Source organism: Ornithodoros turicata, chromosome 1, assembly GCF_037126465.1.
Source record: "Ornithodoros turicata isolate Travis chromosome 1, ASM3712646v1, whole genome shotgun sequence".
In the NCBI taxonomy this organism is placed as follows: Eukaryota; Metazoa; Arthropoda; class Arachnida; order Ixodida; family Argasidae; genus Ornithodoros; species Ornithodoros turicata.
This window is the reverse complement of record NC_088201.1, coordinates 188,619,630-188,639,520: the sequence shown is the minus strand read 5'-3', so window position 1 is coordinate 188,639,520 and position 19,891 is coordinate 188,619,630. Positions and strand designations below refer to the sequence as shown.

The window sequence follows — 19,891 nt, the reverse complement described above, 5'->3', positions numbered from 1 at the left end:
ACCAGCTATTATTACATTTCACAACATCCCCCCTGTCGGTGAAATTCAACGTCATCGTCATTACAGCAAGTTCTTGTTGTTGTCGCCTCGTTACGTCCCATCTGTAAGCGAAATTTTGCAATTTATACCTCAGTGAGCGTTCTTGTTTCATGATTTTTGTGAAAGAGGGTGGACTTAAATAATGGCATGGTCCAATTATATCCTTGGCATCCAGTTATGGCATTTTTATGTCATTGCAAAGCAGAGTAGTGTAACACCTGCATGAGGGAACGTACCGCTATACAAAGGATGTTGTGAAAATGAACACCTACGGGCCTATTGGGACTCTAGGTAGTAAATAACAAGTGAGCGATAGTGACGTTTACTTTTTAGTGACCTTTATTGTGACGACATACAGGGTGCGCCACGTAACACTGACATGAAGTAGATGAAATTCGTGATTTTCTTTTCTTGTGCAAAAGTCGTTTAATATATCTATTCCCAATGGGGACTACTCGATGATTGTTGTGTATCGGTAAGTAGCTCAGCCAACCCGTTAAATAATTTGCACTATTAACCTTCATGAGTAGTAAAAATGGGTTGACCATGTAATTGCAAAGGTCTATAGCACAACCCTAAGGAATATTAGTGGCAAGAATTGAAACCCCAGTGCGTTTCTGTGCTGTAATATATATATATATATACAGGGTGTCCCAGAAAACGTGTCATTGAATTATAATAAAAAAACTACGCCACATAGAATCATGCGGTCAAGGGCATTTGTTCTTATTAGGTTTTTGCCACCTCCTAATTTGAATGTCATGTACTCCAAGTTTAATTATGTAAATATTTGCGAACTGAACTCGAAAATTTGCCAAGTAAAGGTCACTTTTTTACCCCACCAATATGAAGAGCGTGCCGAATTCACTCAAATTCATAATAATTCACAGTGATATTCACGAGCTATCCCATCGGAAAAAATAGCCGAATATCATGCTTTTCGGAGCATCGGACCATAGCGCGCGATGACTTTTTGAGCGCAATCGCTTTCAGTGCGACGAAAGGAGGTTCCGAAGCCGGCCCACAGAGTGATAGTCGAAAAAGTAACAGTCCCTAAAATTGGGAGAGGGAAAGCATTATCCCAGCGAAAGTCGGACGTGATAAGCAGTGCCTGTTTTGTCTCTTTCTGCGATGTCGGGGAGGGCTGGGTTTCCAACCTCCTTTCGTCGGACTGACAAAGATTGCGCTGAAAAATTCATCGTGCGCTATTCTGTGGGACCTCCGTAGAGCATGATGTTCGGCTATTTTTTCCGATGGGATAGCTCCTGAATATCCCTGTCAATTATCATTAATTTGACTAAATTAAACACGCTCTTCACATTGCTGGGGTAAAAAAGTGACCTTTACTAGGCAAATTTCTGAGTTCAGTTCGCAAATATTTGCATAATTAAACTTGGGGTACATGACATTATCTTTACAAGGTGGCAAAAACCTAATAAGAACAAATGCCGTTGACCGCATGATTCTAGGTGGCGTAGTTTTTTTATTATAATTCAATGACACGTTTTCTGGGACACCCTGTATACAATGAGGGAAAAATGCCATTAAAGAAACAAGTAAATGACACTAGACGTGTTTGAAATTCAAAATTACAGATAAAATTTACGAGCCGCAAACACGGCGAAAGACGTGTTTTCACAACTTTCACTACCACTTTATGAATACGCGAACAAAAGAAAACTGGTGCTTCTTGAGTAAGAAACAGGTGCTACATAATTTGCAGCACCTGTTTCTTACACAAGTAGCGTAAAGTTATCATCCGGTTTCCTGTCATCGCTGTGTTTGCGTGGCACTCGTGAAAGCTTAATTTTGTACACCCTGTATATATACAGGGTGGTCCACCAACCATGATAGAAATTCATAGTAAAAAACGTAGGCCCCGGAGAGACATGCGGTCAAGGGAATTTTTTCCGCCAATAACTTTTGCAACATATTGCTAACATTTTTATTTCATTTCAGTTGACGGAAAGTTAATTTCTTGAATTGAACTCCGAAATTTCACGGAAGAACTCTATTACGATAAACGAAGTTATCAAATTCAAGGCTACAGTGATGTGATGTCACTCACGTCAAAAAAAGACAGGACAATTGGCTTATCTTGTTCTCGGTCACTCTTAAGTGAAACACACTGTATATACATGGTGCTTCCTTTTATCTGCAACAAATTTTCATAAAAAGGGGAGTTGCCTTAGGGCGGTTTTACCTTTGCCTTTGGATTACTCGACGGGGTTGCTGCTAGGAAACGTTTTGCTCAATAGGGGACTAATTAACAGATATATTATACTGAACTTTTCAATTATTGACTTTAGGGAGCACATTGCAATTGTAATATTAAATGGTGATCACCACACGGTCCGCTCGAACCATTGATGAAGGGCTAAAGTAATCTCAGCGCGTGCTATAGACCTAACCATTTCAGCTCGGCCGTGCGCTGGAAACAGAAAAGATTACCAAAAGAGCGATGGTGACGTCGATATCTCCGCCCTCACTTAACGTCACAGAAGAACGTCATACGCGATTGTGGCATACCCTTACCGCCGTATGTTTCACGATCTTTGTTTTTTTTTTCCTTCCTTTCGTTCCTTCATGTGTTCGCAGTCGCTGCCGCATCAGTCCTTTCATCCTGCTGGACTCAGCTCTGATATGTGGTGGCGATGCGCGAAGCTCTTTGCAAGCAAAAAAGAAAAACAAAAACAAACAAAGATCGTTTTTCTGTGACGTTAAGTGAGGGCGGAGATATCGACGTCACTGTCGCTTTTTTTGCGGTCACCTTGTGTGTCCATTGGACGGCCAAGCTGAAATACTTAGGTCTCTAGCACACTGTGGGATTACGTTAGTCCTTCATCAGTGGTTCGAGTGAATCATGTGGTGATCAGGCTTTAATATTATAATTGGAATGTGCTCCCTAAAGTAATAACTATAAAGTCAATTGAAATATACAGGGTGTTTCAAAAAACGTGTCATTCGGACTTTATAAAAAAACGGGGCGACGGAAAAATACGGGGTAAACGGCACTTGTGTGGCAACTCAATTTGCCATCTTGCAAATGATTGCATTTGATTTTAATTAAAATAAATTGAATTTCTTTAATTGAACTTCAAAATTTCCCAAGTGAACCTCACTTTTTTTTACAGAATTAGAGAGCCCGTAGCGAACTTAGTCAGATCCACCAAGAAATCCGCCCGATATTGCAAAGGAAACTGCCCAAAAAAAGTCCCGAAATTGAGGCTTCAAAGTTACGGGTATTCAACGGCGCACCAAATCAGACGCAAAGATTAGTGGAGAGGAGGACATGCTCCCGCCCCCATTAAGGATAGAAGGTCGAAAAAAAACAGGGCGGGACAAAAGAGGCGGAATCATTTTTGTTTGCCGCTTGTCAACGTATGGTGGAATGTCAACCTCTTTGTTATCGGCGCGTCTTGTGCTGCACGCCGGTCCGGCGATAAACTGTTCTAGCTTCATGGGGGCAGGAGCATGTCCTGCCCTCCGCGCATCTTTGCGGCTGATTTGGTGCGCTGTTGAATACCCGAAACTCTGAAGCGTCAACTTCGGGACTTTTTTTGGGCAGTACCCTTTGCAATATCGAGCGGATTTCTTGGTGGATCTGACTAAGTTCGCTACAGGCTCTCTAATTCTGTAAAAAAAAAAAAACGCGAGGTTGACTTCGGAAATTTTGAAGTTCAATTAAAGAAATTCAAATTCTTTTAATTAAAATCAAATGAAAACGTTTTTGCAAGATGGCAAATTCAGTTGCCACACAAGTGCCGTTTACCCCGTATTTTTCCGTCGCCCCGTTTTTTTATGAAGTCCGAATGACACGTTTTTTGAAACACCCTGTATGAGAATTACTCCCCTAACTTACCAAAAATTTGGTTTCCTAGTAGCAACCCCATCGAGTAATCCAATGACAAAAGTAAAACCGCTCTAAGGCAACTCCCCTTTTTATGAAAATTTGTTGCAAATAAAAGGAAACACCCTGTATGCGTGTGTGTGTGAAGGTACAAAATATTCGGGGTTTGTGGCCACTTTCTCGTCTCTCCATTTGGGTGTTAACCCCCTTTCGCAACTGACATCAGGCTGTTCTTCAAAGCATGATTAAGACAAAAAAAAAGTATTTGCCGCTCATACGCCGTAACATTTTTGAACACAAACTTGACAACGAATGTCTCCATTCGGCGTCTAATGCTACGTTCACACTACGTCATCGAAAGCCGCGAACGCGGGAAACTAATTCAGTGCTTTTACGGCATTTGCGGCCCTCTCGTTCACACTGTGTTCGGAACGCCGGGAATGCCGGCACTACTGGCACCACCGTACTCCACTACAGAAACTGATCCGTTTCATTCTTCGAATTGTACTCAAGCTCCACACGTGCAATACGTAAAATGTCGTTGTGATACATTTATTGCGTTTTATACAGCAATCTGTAAAGCGACGCCCGCTTCGAGCAGCAGACGACACATGTCTACACAGAGTCGACACACTTACTTCCTCGTCTTTCAGCAGCTGCTATGATGAGGTCTTTATATCTACGTTTCCGCTCCTCTTGCGTTTGCTGTCGTACACCATTTAGCTCTACCTTAGAGTCTTGATTAGAATTTCGTAGACCAGGTTATGCATCCTCCATGTTTGTTCTCTACGCTGCTGTTCTCCCGTCCCAGCATTCTCGCTCGCGGAGCGCGCTGATTGGTCCAGACTCGCGTCTTTCCCGGCACTGCCGTCAAAAGTAGAAGCAATCTCGAATCCCGGTGCGGGCTGTGCTGTCTGGGGTTTTTCCTGGGTTTTCCTCAGACGCTTTCAGACATATGTCGGCACAGTTCCCTTAGAAGTCGGCCCAGGACGCACATTCCCCCAGGGCGTGAGTCGTGACGTTGCCCACATACGTGAGGCCGACAACGGCAAGCCCTATCACCACCACCACCACCACCACCACCACCACCACCACCAGAAGCAATCTCTACTCTCGCGCTGCGGCTTCTGGCACCTTCGCGGCGTCCGCGAAATTCACGGATTGCTGTGTGAACGTGACAAGTTCACCGGCATCTCCGTCGTTCGCGACATTCGCGGCGTTCCCTGACGTAGTGTGAACGTAGCATAAGCAGCCTCAGTCAACATGTTTGTGCAATGCTCCGACAGCCATCGCTCCTGTTGCAACACCTGTCATGCATGTCACCTGACGCCCCGCCGAAACACGTTCTCGCCCCACGCGCTTGGCGCTCTTGCGCCAGGCAGAGCATGGGTCTCAGTGCACCAGCATTGAGCATTCCAGTGCGTTATGCGGCTCTCTCCCTGAATGACACTGCTGAAGGAGTTTTTGCCGCATGCGTCAGATGCACACTGGTGATATGTTGTGCATACGTGTGACGCACCAAAAATTATCACGGTTGTCGCTAGTAAGTACAAAAAAGAAGGCCGTAAGGCATACGGAAGGCTAAGTGAAAAAATGCGAAGTAGTTCCAGCCCGCGGTAACCTAACTACTGTAGTTAAGTACTTGTGGTTTAACCACTAGTTGTAACTATCATTTTGGAAAGTAGTTTCTAACTACTATTTAACTAAGAGTAGCTTAACTAGTAGTTTAACCACGACTAGTTAACTACTGCACATCCCTGCAATTTAGGAACACTAACGGACGAGGCACAAAAGGAACCACACAGACAACTGAAGTGTATTTTAGATAAAGTACAAACAGACGTAGGCACACAGACCGGTAACAGGCGACAGGTGGCGACATTCAAGAGCGCCACACGCATGTGGGAAACAAACCATCTCACTCCGTAGATAACAACAGCATGGTTAACTGTTTAAAAAGGCGACCTCGTTATCAGACAATGTAATAGATGGTTTACTGACACACTTACCTTCTCAATTTAAAAGAGTGTAATGGGCTTCCATGACGTGAGCGATCTGGTGCCCCGCTCTCCCTAGGGCAGTGAGCAGGTCGCGTGGGTCAGCAGCTCACGCAATAGAACTGCATATCGATAACCTCAAAAAACCACGTAGATAACAAAGTTGAAATCACAGATTCCGTTACTCGACAAGTGTGTAAGTTCTACTGGGTTTAGCGAAGTAGGTGGTGCCCCGTGCTTTGAGAAACAGCCTGATGTCAGTTGAGGAAGAATGACATCCAGAGAATGATTCAGTTCTCTTTTTTTTATTCTTTTTTATTTTTTTGCGCATTGACAACTACGGTCATAATGCACCCGGAGAATGATATGAAAAAGCGGCCGCAGGACTCGCGCAACGCTAAAAAATAGTTCCCTTCACATATCTTTTCCGAGGGCACAGAAATGCGATGCTGTTTCGATTCTAGTGGACTAAACACCTCATGGTTGCGCTCTGAAACTTCGCAGTTGCGCGGTCGAAGTTCTTTTTACAAATTTCAGAAGATAAATTATGAAGTGGATTAACGGCTTTATAACTACTGGTACACTACGCCCTGATACAGGAGGACCTTAGAGTAGGCCTCCTCGGGAATACATATATTCAACGACTTTTTTTTTTTTCAAATTTAAAAATTTCAAATTTCAAAGTTATTGTCAGCCTTAAGTGACGCACACTGTATAATAAAGGCAAGCACAACCGCCGTATAAAATGATACAGGGTGTCCCAGAAATTGTGTCATTGAATTATAATAAAACAACTGCGCCACCTAGGCTAGAACCATGCGGTCAACGGCATTTGTTCTTACTAGGTTTTTCCCACCTCCTATTGTGAATGGCATGTATCGTAAGTTTAATTATGCAAATAGTTGCGAACTGAACTCGGAAATTAAAGTAAAGTACAGGTCAACTTTTTACTCCACCAGTATGAGGAGCGTGTCGAATTCACTCAAATTCATGATAATTAACTGGGATATTCACGAGCAGACCTGTGAAGTAATTACAAGTAATTGAATTACTGTAATTAATTAGTTTCGTAGTAATTAATTACTTCCGGAATTACATTAGGTTTTATGTATTTGTAACCGTAATTGAATTACTTTTACAAGTAATGCGTAACGCATTTCGAATTACTTTCGGAATGACTTTGAACGCTATCTGGGAAGGCCCAATGTTTAAAGTTTTTTGTCAGTTCCACATCGTTTTTTTCGTTTTTTTTCGCAGTGATTACCCAAAGACTCGATTCAGATCGGCACATTTTTCGGTATAGATTTTTTACATTCGAATGTAGAAGGAGAAAAACTCTTGCGCCATGGGAAAAGGAGCAGGAGTTGTGGGTATCGGCCCGCACTTCAGAGTCGTTAGAGTGCTTGAAAGGTCTTCCTGCTCGAGGTGTTCAAGGTGTTCAAGAAGTACAACGTTGGGCTGCCCAGCAGTGCACCAGTGGAACGTCTGTCTTCGGTTAGTGGTCTTGTTATGACAAGGAGACGTGGCAGCCTCACAGACAAGAAGTTTGAGAATACCATACTCTTGAAAGCCAATGGAAGTTACAAGCTGCACTCATGATCTGCACTTTGTTCACATACCTGAAGAAAGAAAGCCTTTCGAGTGTGATGTTCGGTGTTTCTTTAACATAGCAAGAGACTTGCCCTTGTGTAAGAATTCTCTAACTTGTTTTTCTACCAGAAGCACCATCGTTCAGAACATGTGCAATAAATGTGTACATCAAATCTTGCAGTTTGCCCGTTGCAGTCAACTTTGTGAATGTAATTCAGTGTAATGCAATTACTTTTTTCAGTAATTGTAATCGAATTACAATAGAAAATGAGTAATTGTAACTGTAATTTAATTTCTTTTATGAACATGTAATTATAATCGTAATTCAATTACTTTGGAAAAGTATTTTTTACAGGTCTGTTCACGGGCTGTCCCATCGGAAAAAATAGCCGAACATCGTTCATTCGGAGCATCGGACCATAACGCGCTACGACTTTTTGAGCGGAATCGCTCTCAGTCCGATGAAAGGCGGTTCCAAACCCAGCCCACAGAGTGACAGTAAAAAAAGTGGCAGTTCCTGAAATTGGGAGAGGGCAAGCAGATCCCAGCGAAACCGGGACGCGATAAGCCTTGCCTGTGTTATCTCTTTCTGCTATGCCGGTGTGGGCTGGGTTTCCAACCTCCTTTCGTCGGACTGACAACGATTGCGCTGAAAAATTATTCGCGTGCTATCCTGTGGGAGCCCCGTAGAGAATGATGTTCGGTTATTTTTTTCCGATGGGATAACTCCTGAATATCCCTGCGAATTATCATTACTTGGAGTAAGTTAGGCACGCTCTTCACATTGGTGGGGTAAAAAAGCGACCTTTACTTGGCAAATTTCCAACTTCAGTTCGCAAAAATTTACATAATTAAACTTACGTTACACGACGTTCAGGAGGAGGAGGAGGTGGCAAAAACTTAGTAAAAACAAATGTCGTTGGCCGCATGATTCTAGGTGGTGTATTTTTGTTATTATAATTCAATGACACATGTTCTGGGGCACCCCGTATAGCTGTTATTTCACATGCCTTGCAAACGACAGAATATGCACGGTGGAGTTGCGAATCGCTCAGATGAACACAGGCGAAACAGTAAGCTGCAACACAAACTTGATCCAGAACGTTAATGTCTTTCAAAGTGTGCTGGCCATCATCATCATCACACACTTCCGAAACCCACAAAGCGTAAAATCACTCATATTCAACGACCTTTCCGAAAGAAAAACGAACCGCGAATTTGATAAGACTCTGCCTAGTCTTACACCATAAAGCGCAATGTATAGAGGTTCAAAACTGGAGACTATTCTCGAAGAATGCTCGTGATTATGGGACCGAAGAGAGGCTTCAACGTTAACACTGTGCGATCCAGGACCCACAATCCACGGGTGCTTCGTGTTCCGACGCGCCGTAATCCCGAAGGACACGCACATCGATATATTCTCCTGAGGATGAAGCTGACGATTGTCCACTGGCGGCCGCCATCACGCCCGCGCATAAGGGGGGCCGTCGATCGTCTGATCAGACGTGGCATCTGGAAAGGGCAAAAAATAAGAAGTTACAAAAAAGAACAAGAAAAACATCACATTTGATGTCAACGAGGGCAAAGTTTGCAGCGAGGAGACTCCGCTAACCCGCCATGGGCTGTCCCATCCCGAGCGGTTTGCAACTGTGTCGACAGTGTGGAAGAAAGGTTGGGATGGCGACGAACATGTTCTGGAGTGCTCTTGCCCTTCGTCCTGCTGAATAGATGCGTTCTATGTACTCGTTTGTGGCAAGGAACAGATATTGCAATGTTCAATTCTAACGTAACAGATGTACGTTGCGCACTCAACCGGTAAGGCCCGTCCAATCGGTCCATTTCACATACTGGACAGCAGCGAGCAAACCGCAAAACATCCTGTCTCATGCGAGGCCACAACGGGATACGATATAACTTACAATGAGTCTTGCTGCAGCTACCGTGACCTGCAGAAAAAGCCGAGTCATGGAAATTTCTGATTAATAACTTGGGTAGCTTTTGTGGTGCTGTAATACGGAAAATGCTTTTACGGAGAGCACACTAAAATTGACACAATATCGGACCAATGTGGACAGTCAGGTTGGCCAGTTCTTCCAACACTGGTCCAACGTGAAAACTGCAGCCAGGCTCCACATTTACCCAATATGGGCTTCCTATATTGGCGAGCCAATATTGCCTATATTGCGCCAATTTTTCGGTAGTAACGTCAACGATGAGTCCGCTTAATCATATAGCATTATCCTGTATAATATCCACCACTGTTAGTGGTGGATATCTCTCATACAAACATTTATACGACAGGATCGACACGAGCGACTACTGGAAGCAAATCTGAGCAAATGTAAGAGTGAAAGGGGGATGAGTGAGAGAGTGGTTGGTTTGTCCCTTCAGATGACGCACCTTTCGAAATCGATGGGGAGGTGTGTTAGCTTAGCTCAAGTGGTAGACCCTGGTAATCCAGAAGATGTGGGTTCGAGTCGAGTCCTACAGCTGACTAACCCTTTCAGTGACTTCCATATTTCATCATTAATTTCTTAGGCACTTGGGGCCTTGTATGTATTTGTCACTGCTATGTGTTCCAGCCTCAGAACATCAATTGTCTCATCGGCTTTGCATATTCGTTACAGGATATCGATGGTCGCTACGAAACATGGAAACGTAGCCGTAAATTGTTGAAGGATTACACCAACGTAAGCCCAACTGTTATGTGCCTCTACTGAGGTTTTGTGTTGTCCTATAAGTCTGACTGTTTGTGTGCAGGAGATGGAGCACCGGGTCGGGAAAGAACGAGACGAGGCTCGCCGTGTGTATGAAAAGAAAATGAAAGAGGTTACCCTTATTATGTGACTTTATACGAGTTCTGAAGCCGGCACCTAAACTGTAGTAACATCCAACCACGGTTACTTATCGAAAATAATAATATTTCCGACTCTCTTTCTGATACCTAACGGACTGAACTATTTGTTTCTGTTGTACACAGAATATCAGCACAAAAATGTGTCACACAACGCAGCCATCAGGAAACGAAATGTAGATCGAGACAAGTGCATGAGCTAGCAGAAGCATCGGCTTGTTTCCTCTCTAATAAACGCGTTTTCTGTTTTAGATGATTGAAGAAGAGCACACTAAACGCAACGTAGCGCTTGCTGCTATGGAAGAAAAATACGGCCTAGATATGGAAAAGGTAAACTGAAAGCTGCCTCATTTTTTGACATGCATCAGGGCTCTGGTACAACACACATCGTTATGACATGTTTTACCTTCCACAGATGAGAAAGTCTATGGAAACTGCAGCAAGGCATGCTAGGATCGCTGCTGTACTACAGGGTATCCCAGTGTTCGGCCCACTTGTAGGAGGAATATATGCACTGTCGACTTCTCCATGTAAGTATCTGCATGAGAACGACGTACTGAAATGTTTTCATGCTCATCAATGCGGATATCGTCTGTTATGTTAGTAGCTAGTAGCAACGTCTACGACGAGAGGCAAATGCTTTAAACACAAGCAGCACTTTGGCGAGAGGGCAATTCCTTGTCTCTTGGAATGAAGAACTGCTCTTATACTCTTTATGTAGCCAGCTTAAAATTACCCCACAAGGACGCCTTCTAATATGAGGCCCCTTGTGGAACCAACAAAATCTACTAAATGAAAATTGACTGAACCCGAAGATGCAGACGATCACAAACACTTTCTCGATTATCCCCAGTTGCATTTTGACAATTATTCAACCTCTACTACGTTGCGCGCTGCGTTGCGCTATGTTAGCCGTTGTACGGATCATGTATCGGTATTTCGTATCACCGGGGCGATCATTTCATACGGACCATGTGTTGGGACCATCGGGAGTGTTGTACAAATGTGTGCACATTAGAAAAACGCGAACGTCTTGATAAGCGATGACAGGTAACATAGATGAAGGAAAGATAAAGTAAATACGAAAGTGCAAAAAATGCAAACATAAGAAACGCCTAGAAAGTATTTATGTTGCAGCTTAAATAACGTGCCAGTGATTTAGTACTTTTCCGCTCCGGCAATCAGTCCACACAATCTCTTCCAATTTAACTTACACACATTTATGATTTTTGCATTATCTGTGAACATTTTAATAGGTATGTCAGACAGATTGTCGGCCCCATGTAAAATCAAGCAGGAAGGTCACGTCAATCGCGGATTTTGCACATTGGTCAATTGTTGTCGCTGATGAGTTTTTGTGCGAAATAAATTACGATGATCGGGGCGCGAAATCAAAGTTTGTCGTTTCTAGTTTTTCGCGCGTTTGCGTATAGGATAAGCGTTTCTTTTCGACATTGTCTAACCATTATTTTATATATGCTTGCAATGAACTTCATTATAAAATTATGCACAGGAGGCATTGATGAAACAGGAAACATAAATTCTGAACATGGGTATCGCAAAATTATATACCCAGTCGGAAGAGTCACTCCTATGGCTGTGTTTGGTCCGTATTGGTGAGATTAGCGTCACATCAATTGCCCATCCCTGCTGCTCCATTTGAAGTCGTCGTTGCGGTTGGGTTGAAGTTTTACATCAGGAAACTACTCAGAGTTTTCCAGAAAATCTGAGATTCCCCCAAAGTGGCTTAGTTGGATTTCATTGATCTGTCATTGTGAGGTAGATGAGTTGCATTAAGGGGACGGTAGCATTCGAAAGCCCTTTAGTACGATTTCTTCCACTGCTTCACCAGTTGACGTATCGGTTCGGTGTGCCGTTCGAATTCGAAATGAATTCCATGGACACGCCTTGCAACGAAAGTGCTCAACAACGGTCAGGTTCATTTACATACAGGCGTACGTGTTAATTGCAAAGACACATGTTCGTCACCGTTACAGACGAGTTTTATCGCACTAAGCTTAGCGAATATACTCCAACGAACTGCATTTCAGTATATGATCAATCTGGTACGCCAATTTAGGCTACCGAGAGTGCTCAGGCTCATTACAGGCATCGTCTGAAGATGGCAGCATCGTAACGCCGCTCATTTCACGAGCACGGACGGCGTTACGATGTTGCGATCTTCACCTCTTCCCTTACATATGTCCAACTGTTTTGTTTTCATTTTATTTGAATTGTTCTCTTTTTTTTTGCTCACTCACAGTGTTGCTAGGACGATGAGGGTTGCCAGTGACGCGCTGCGCTCCAGTTTAGGTTCTGTGTGGAACCACGGCTGGAACTGTGCCGTCGCTAGGGTGGTTGTTGCCATACAAGCAAAAACGTCTGACCGCATGGCTCGGCATGCTGCCGCGGGAGCTTACACCCTTTCGAAAGGGTGTAAGAGTGTTTATGTACGAAGCAACGACATACGGCTTACGACATGCTGATCCAGAATTCGGCTGGCTGAAGGAAATATTCAGGCCGATCAAGGCCTTCTCGTGGCGAATTCCTCCGCACGACATCTTTCCAAAATTACCTACACAAGCTTATAAAGGCTAAAAGTAACTATTACCCAGCAGTTTGTCCCAATAGAGGCGCTCGAGAAAATGACGAAACCAAACTCTTAACTGGCTAATTGAACTATGTTGGTCACATGCATGCTGAACACGTCAGAGGCTACCCTCAAGGTGATTTTAATCTGATAATCTTGTCTGCATTCTTGAACACGTCGTGGTGTCGTCAGTGCTTCCGACTTAGGGTTACCCAAATGAAAAACACACAAGCAAAAAAAGCGGGGCGAACGGGTCGCTATCACCTCTACTCATACCCGGCAAGGGGGCTACATGTCTCCGACTCATTACACAATACAATGGTGCACTCAATGAACATGGCCTGAGACGGTTGCTGGCTTCGGGTTTAGACATATGTACAGCTCTTGCCTCCCCCTCCTCAAACTCGTTGTGGTGCACTATTGTATTACAAAGACTAAATAACTAAGGGTTGTGGGACCTTAAGCTGTAGGAGTCTCATTAGAAAAGAAAGAAAACACCGAAGCTCGTTTCCCAGTCACTCAAAAGGAGAATGTTCACAAATGTAGGCGGAATCCTTTCCGGAAGGCTAAAAAGAAAAAAGAAAAAAAAACTCTGCGTATGTCAGCTACACATGGGTGTCAGGTGTAACAAGAACAGCTCACAGCCATGGTCGGCAATGATATAAGGAAGAAACTGATCACACAAAAGAAAAATCTACCTAATGCAAAGGTGTGCGATAGTAGCTCTAGGGTTCGAATTAATCCGAACATAAAAGTGTTTGGCGACCTATCCTTACTCGAACCGCAACTGCGACAAAGCGAGTGCGTTATCATGTGCGTGTGTGTTACCTCTGCAGTGAAAAATATTTACATTACACCTCAGCAGTGCCAGTGCCGAGCGTCAAGTTTACATCCCTGTGGTGTCGTGCAAGCTAGATAGGCAAGAGGGTTGTAATCGGATACCACGGTAATATTTCCACCAAATATCCAACGACCAAACTTCTTTTTAAGAGCCCAGCGAACCGCAAACGGCCCGGGTTCGAACGCCCCTCAACGAATCTGTGTTTCCGAGAATCTGTGCCTCGGGAAAAGCGATAGAGACTTCTTTGCCTTTATCACCTATTCCGGTGGAGCAGGCGCCAACCACGTAGGATGATGCCTTCGTGTAAACCGGATATGATCACTCGGGGTTTGGCGTGGCAAGACTGACCTTTAAGGGCCAGTTCTCACTTGACGACGAGCGACGCGACGTCGTGAACGGACGACGGAAATAGATGTGCATTTCCGGCGTTGAGACAGGATAGACGTCGAACCAAAGAACTTGCCATGCCGAACTTCTTTCACGACGTCGGCGAGAACTCACGAGAACGATGTACCGGCGACCAATCAGGTGACACAGAAAGACCACTCCTCCTTATTTTTCGTCTGCTTTTGACGACGGAATGCCAGTGTGGTGGGAACATGAAAATCGTGCGCGCTGACCGGTCGGCGGAAATGCACATCTATTTCCGCCCTCCGTTCACGACGCCGCGTCGGGCGTCGCCAAGTGAGAACTCGCCCTAACTAGTCTTGAAAGGATGCTTCCGCATCGTCGTTCCTTCGTGTCACGATGATGCGAAATCTTCCTTTCAGTTTTGTTCGGGATCCTTTTCCACATCAGCCCAGATCAGCCCACATCAGTTAAACCTGGTAGGCGTGGCCCTCCATAATCTCGACCGTAGTAGTCTCGATGTAGTGATAAGGAAACTACAGCCATATCAAAACAACACGCATGCTGGCAACCCTGTAAATCAATAATACATATAGCGACAGTTCAACTTTATGCACGCTACTCCGGAATATGACCGGGTACATAACGTGACGTAGTGCTCTACATTTGTGACCGGAAACACCGGAGAACTAGAAATCATCGCGATAGCGACGCTATTAACGGCAGCAAAGATTGTGTGCGCAAAACCGATTGAGCGACGGCATACTGAGAGAGCGGGTCACAGCAAGGGAAAGGCGAAAAACCATCCGCATCTGGCACGGGACTCCGCTGGACACATGCATATCTTGCGTTTTTGCTCCTGTCATACTGCAGCACGCTGCGGTTTCTGGTTTCCGGATTTCAGACCTCAGAACCATAATTATTCATTTAAACAACCGACATATCTTATTAATGAACGTATCTAATTACGAAACTTGATATGGAGTCGAGGCTGCTGTCGAAACAACATCATGTCGAACCGAACATTTAGGAACATTAGGGCTCACTCGTTGAGAAGCACCCTTATTAACTGCCCCTGTATTTGCATCAACTGCAATACGAATACCTAAAACTAGCTATACCTAGATGAATAAAAAGTTAAAATGAATATCAACTATAACAATAATAGTCAATTGTTTGTCTTTTTGGCATTACTGTGCAGCCCTTGTCTCATTGCGAAGTTTCTTCGCAACACGTGGTTTGTCTGGATTTCAATGTTCTTTGTTCTTCTTTCAGGACGTCACTGAGGAAAGCTGCGCCGCTTATTGACGATTCGGGGTTCCCAGGCCATGCTTTGTGCAGAAAATTGTATGAAGAAATACCCAAGCAGAAATAGTATTTTGGTTAAAGCTTGGACGCATATTCTGTAACTGGGACAGATACTGCTAATGAATAATACTAATGATGCTAATACATGTTTGTGTCGTCCCTAAGTGTGGTCTGCCTCGGCCAAATCTCGTTGTTTAAGATACTGCTAACTCCAGTTGTTCAACTGAAACCTCGGTCGAATGGGTTCAATATTGACATGCTCACATTGAAGAATGGCATTGCCAGGGTGCTTGCCATACGGCAAATTTTTACCAGAATTTCATTAACTTTTACTCTCAGTATCCTGAGTCACTTGGACACCAATGAGCGCAGAGCGTCGAGAACCCACTCGCCAAGCATTGTCTTTAATTTACATTATAGCACACGTGCATGGAATTCGTTACATCCAGAAATAAAACTCAAGACCAATTTTTCTTTGTTTAAAACCTATTGAAACTACGTTTTACTTTCTTCAGATGAGCATGTTTAAGTTACTTGATATTGTATGCTATAAGTTACTAGATATCTGCATTTAGTTCGCTTCCAATAGATTGCTATTGTGGAATGTTCAAGAGACGGTTCTCACACGGCTCCTTTGGTCATCGTCCCTCTCATCGCCACCTACCAGGTGTCCGCCAACACCTTGCTCGATGAGCATCCTATAGTTTAGTATTCACCCACCAATTGGACGTATTGTGTAAGTCAGAAATTTTAGCGTAATCACTCAAATTGTGGGAAATTGTGGGGCTGTGAGATTCGAGTGAACCATGGCTGTGTATCGGTGATTAGGCCTATCCGAATGTTAGAAATGCGATACGTGGCGACGCATAGTCGCTAAAGCATTGTACACCGAGAGGGTTGGCCATTTTATTGAAGAGGCAGCAGTGCGCATTCACACGGGGTAGTTTGGTGTACTTTTGTCAGTGTTCGGTCGCCTATTGTAGTTGGGTTAAAATAGGGACGCATTTCCACGGATCGTCATCTGGTGCGGGACTTGTGTCATGAACTGCAAGGATCAATATAGCCTCTCTATGGTTGAGGAAGTTCAACAAAGTGTACTATACGTTGATGAGCCTAACGCCATGCTCGCAATGACTCTCGTGCAAGCACGTCGTCACGGTAGGCGGAACGTACAGCACGCGAAACAAGGTAATTGATCGCAAAAGGCCCGTATTCCCTTGCATGCTGGTGACCATCTCGCCGAAATAACATTACGCACTTCTATACAGGGAATGTGTGCCAACGGGGGCTTACGGCGCTCCAACTGGGGATATTGCAGGTCGCGTAATGATACGTTCCTCACATACATGGGACGATTGACGGTGGTGAATATGTTGTTTCTAGGTTACCGTATACCATTTCCCATTGATGTGACGGAAGGGAGCTGGAAACTTTGGAAACGTAAATACGTGCTGTAGTACATTTTGCACCCACCCGCTTCATCCTTCCACCCAGTGTTGGTTGTGAGAGGTGTTAAGGTCTCCTCTCCAATGCGATTGTAGTGCTGTACCACACATTACTACATTTCTACCTGCATACCTCTACACTACATCCTTGTACATATCATAATGCACTGAATTGGTTACTCAGTTCAGCTAACGAAAATTCATTATTACATTATGATTGCCTCTTGTTACCATGAGACTTATTCGCAAAATATGAAACTCGCTGCACCCTAATGTATATACTTGTGATCAGCCATCAGACTTGATGCAATTGCTGTATGAGATCTCGACACTGCGGAAATAATGCTACACACTAATGCCATTGAATTAGAATTCAGAATAAATCCGTCCAAAGTAAATTATTTATTCAGAGGAGACAAACAAAATACAAACTGAGGTATTCTTAAAGGCTTCAAACATATCGTATTGCGAAGATGCCCTATGACGTTTCGTTAGTTGCATTGTGCTTATTTGTTTCAAGTGATTTATCACTGAAGAGCACCTTGGCCAGATGCAAATACGATTTATTTGCCCATTCTTTACAGCTCCTCTCTTTACTTCATACATGCATTGTGACTATTTGACTGTCAATGTTTTCACACCATTAAGTGTCAAACCATCATAATCATTATCACTCTGCCAGTGTCCCGCAAGGGTCAATTCTCGGGCCTTTTTTGTTTTTGGTTTATACGAATGATCTGATTTCCTACCTAAACGTACCAACAATTTTATATGCTGATGGCGCCTCCATATGTCTACAAAGCTCCAACATCAGGGATCTGTACGCTAAGGCAAATGACACAGTTTCTAAGATCCATACAGGGTTGAAGTTCAACGATTTAACTGTCAGCTGGTCAGCTGGTCAGCGGTATGTTGTGTTTAAATCACCTCAAATGTTCACGGGAGGATTCAGTGCCAATTTAGTACTCGGCCCCGACACTATTAGTAAACGCTCATCTGTCAACTATTTAGGTATAATTCTTGACGAACACTTATCGTGGCATGAACACACATCGCATGTTCGCAAAAAGGTCTATTCGGGTATCTATGTAATAACTAAATTTAGATTATTTTCCTGTTGTCGATTCACAGAGCGGTTTATATGCCCTTCATTCAAAGTCATATTACGTATGGTATTGAATGCTCTGCCCTAACCTACGACTCAACAACTAACTCCATCAATCTTGCGCAAAAGAAAGCGCTGTGCGCTATATTATCACTGCAAAGACAGGAAAGTGTTACTTTTGCCTTTCAATTGCTGAATGTCCCTCAGGTAAAAGTGTTGCTAATGCGCAGGTTGTGTTCTATCCTCTAAAAAGGAAGAAATGATATGTGTTTCATACCACTTGTTAATCTAAATGAAAGCAACAGTGTTATTCCTCTGTTCGTCGTACCATGGATACCATGGATGGAAGTCGTACCATGGATCGCACTCATTAAGTCTTCCCAAAATTAGGACAAACTAAGGTTATTGTTCATTTCAGTATACAGCAGCAAAAATATGGAATACGTAACCACTTCATATACAAGGGAGTAGATCAATATATGGTTTTAAAAGGCCATTAAAAATCACTTTGCGCCCATAGCTCCTTGTGATACTGACGATATGTGATCAACCATGACCAGTACGTATGTTATACTGTTTATTCAATTGCTGTCGTTCTTTTTCTCGTTTCGGTACTGTTTTGTTCTATTTTGGCCAGTGATCTGCAAAGAGTTGTGTCGGTTACCTGCCATTCTGGTATATGCCCAACGAATGCAACAACAAACTCGTTGTTTGTGTCGTCCCTAATTGTGGCCTGCCTCGGCCAAATTTCGTTGTTTATGTTACATGCCGTATGTTAGATTCCCTTCTCATATTCAGCCGGATCAATTACACGCGAATAGCGTTTGATCCCTTTATCTTAGAGCCCTGCGTTAATTATTCTATTTCCTTTATTTCTAAGTATTTTCGGCACTGTATCAATTTGTTATGGAAATATGATGTACTCTACTCTGACCAACTGGAATAGCTCTGCCCGTAATACGCTCGCGTCCAACAGCACGTTATGCACTGCGCTGCGTGAATTCACTCCTCCTTCAGGCTTTTATTGGGGCTTCCTGTTCAGGAAGAATTCAACGAAATAATTTGCACTGTGGCGCAGTTTGTATTATCCCTCCATTCCTCCAGAGATCAATCCAGTGTGGCCGTGCCATGACAAAACTGTATCGAGCATCCTCTGAAAGACTGCCCTCTGCTCCTTCGCTGGCAAGAGTGGCGTGGAAAAGAGAATTGCCAGTGTACAACCGCGAAACGTATTGTACTGAGTTGAGCAGCTCCTTGTCAGCTTCCTTATTTTCTTCAGCTTTCGAGTGGAGTCGTGTTAAGAGTTCCTCGGTATTCCCGGCTTTCCATGCTTTCCTGTGCTACAGGCTGCCTGAAATACAAAAAAGGAACAAAATGTGCACGCGCCCTATTAATTTCTCTCCCACCGGCACGTGCCGCTGGGAGAGAAATTCATTGCTGCACAGTTTTGTTGAGACGGGGACATTCCTAGAAACACAGTACACTATCAAAGCAGAGAATACGTAGATGTGGGTAGCATGGGTTCCCGTGCCACACAGCACTGATTTGTGATGCTCTTGCAACAGTGGTATACAGGGTGCTTCACGAAGGTCCTCCGACTGAATACTTTGCAAACAGGTGGCGCCATCGAAGAACTTTCTTTTTGTTAAAGATCCTTGGGACATCGGCTATAAACTGACTAGTGTGCGGCCCATTTGCGTACGCTCACTAAGTAAATAAACAGCCTTACTTTTAAATTTTACTTCGCACTAATACCGAACCTCTGTTTTACGTATCGGGACCTTCAGCGAAAAATATTACTAAAAAAACTGCATTGACACACAATATTTTTTCGAGGAATTAATCGGTTTCGGTTTACGGATTTGTTGCGCGGAGCAGTGCCTCAATGCGCTCTTTGGATCATCTATCCGGCTGTGAATTTCGT

At 43.7% G+C, this 19,891-nt stretch overlaps 1 protein-coding gene across 1 annotated transcript in view; it reads left to right on the top strand.

Moving 5' to 3' along the window:
- Positions 1–15,561, top strand: part of LOC135374324 (atlastin-2-like) — a 78,543-nt gene extending 62,982 nt beyond the window's left edge. Inside the window, exons 10-14 of the mRNA XM_064607306.1 lie at positions 10,104–10,166; positions 10,237–10,305; positions 10,583–10,660; positions 10,746–10,860; positions 15,385–15,561. Of these exons, the coding sequence (XP_064463376.1) occupies positions 10,104–10,166; positions 10,237–10,305; positions 10,583–10,660; positions 10,746–10,860; positions 15,385–15,386 (327 nt within the window). The 3' untranslated portion in view covers positions 15,387–15,561. The remainder of the gene's footprint in view (positions 1–10,103; positions 10,167–10,236; positions 10,306–10,582; positions 10,661–10,745; positions 10,861–15,384) is intronic.
- The last annotated feature ends 4,330 nt before the right edge of the window (positions 15,562–19,891 follow it).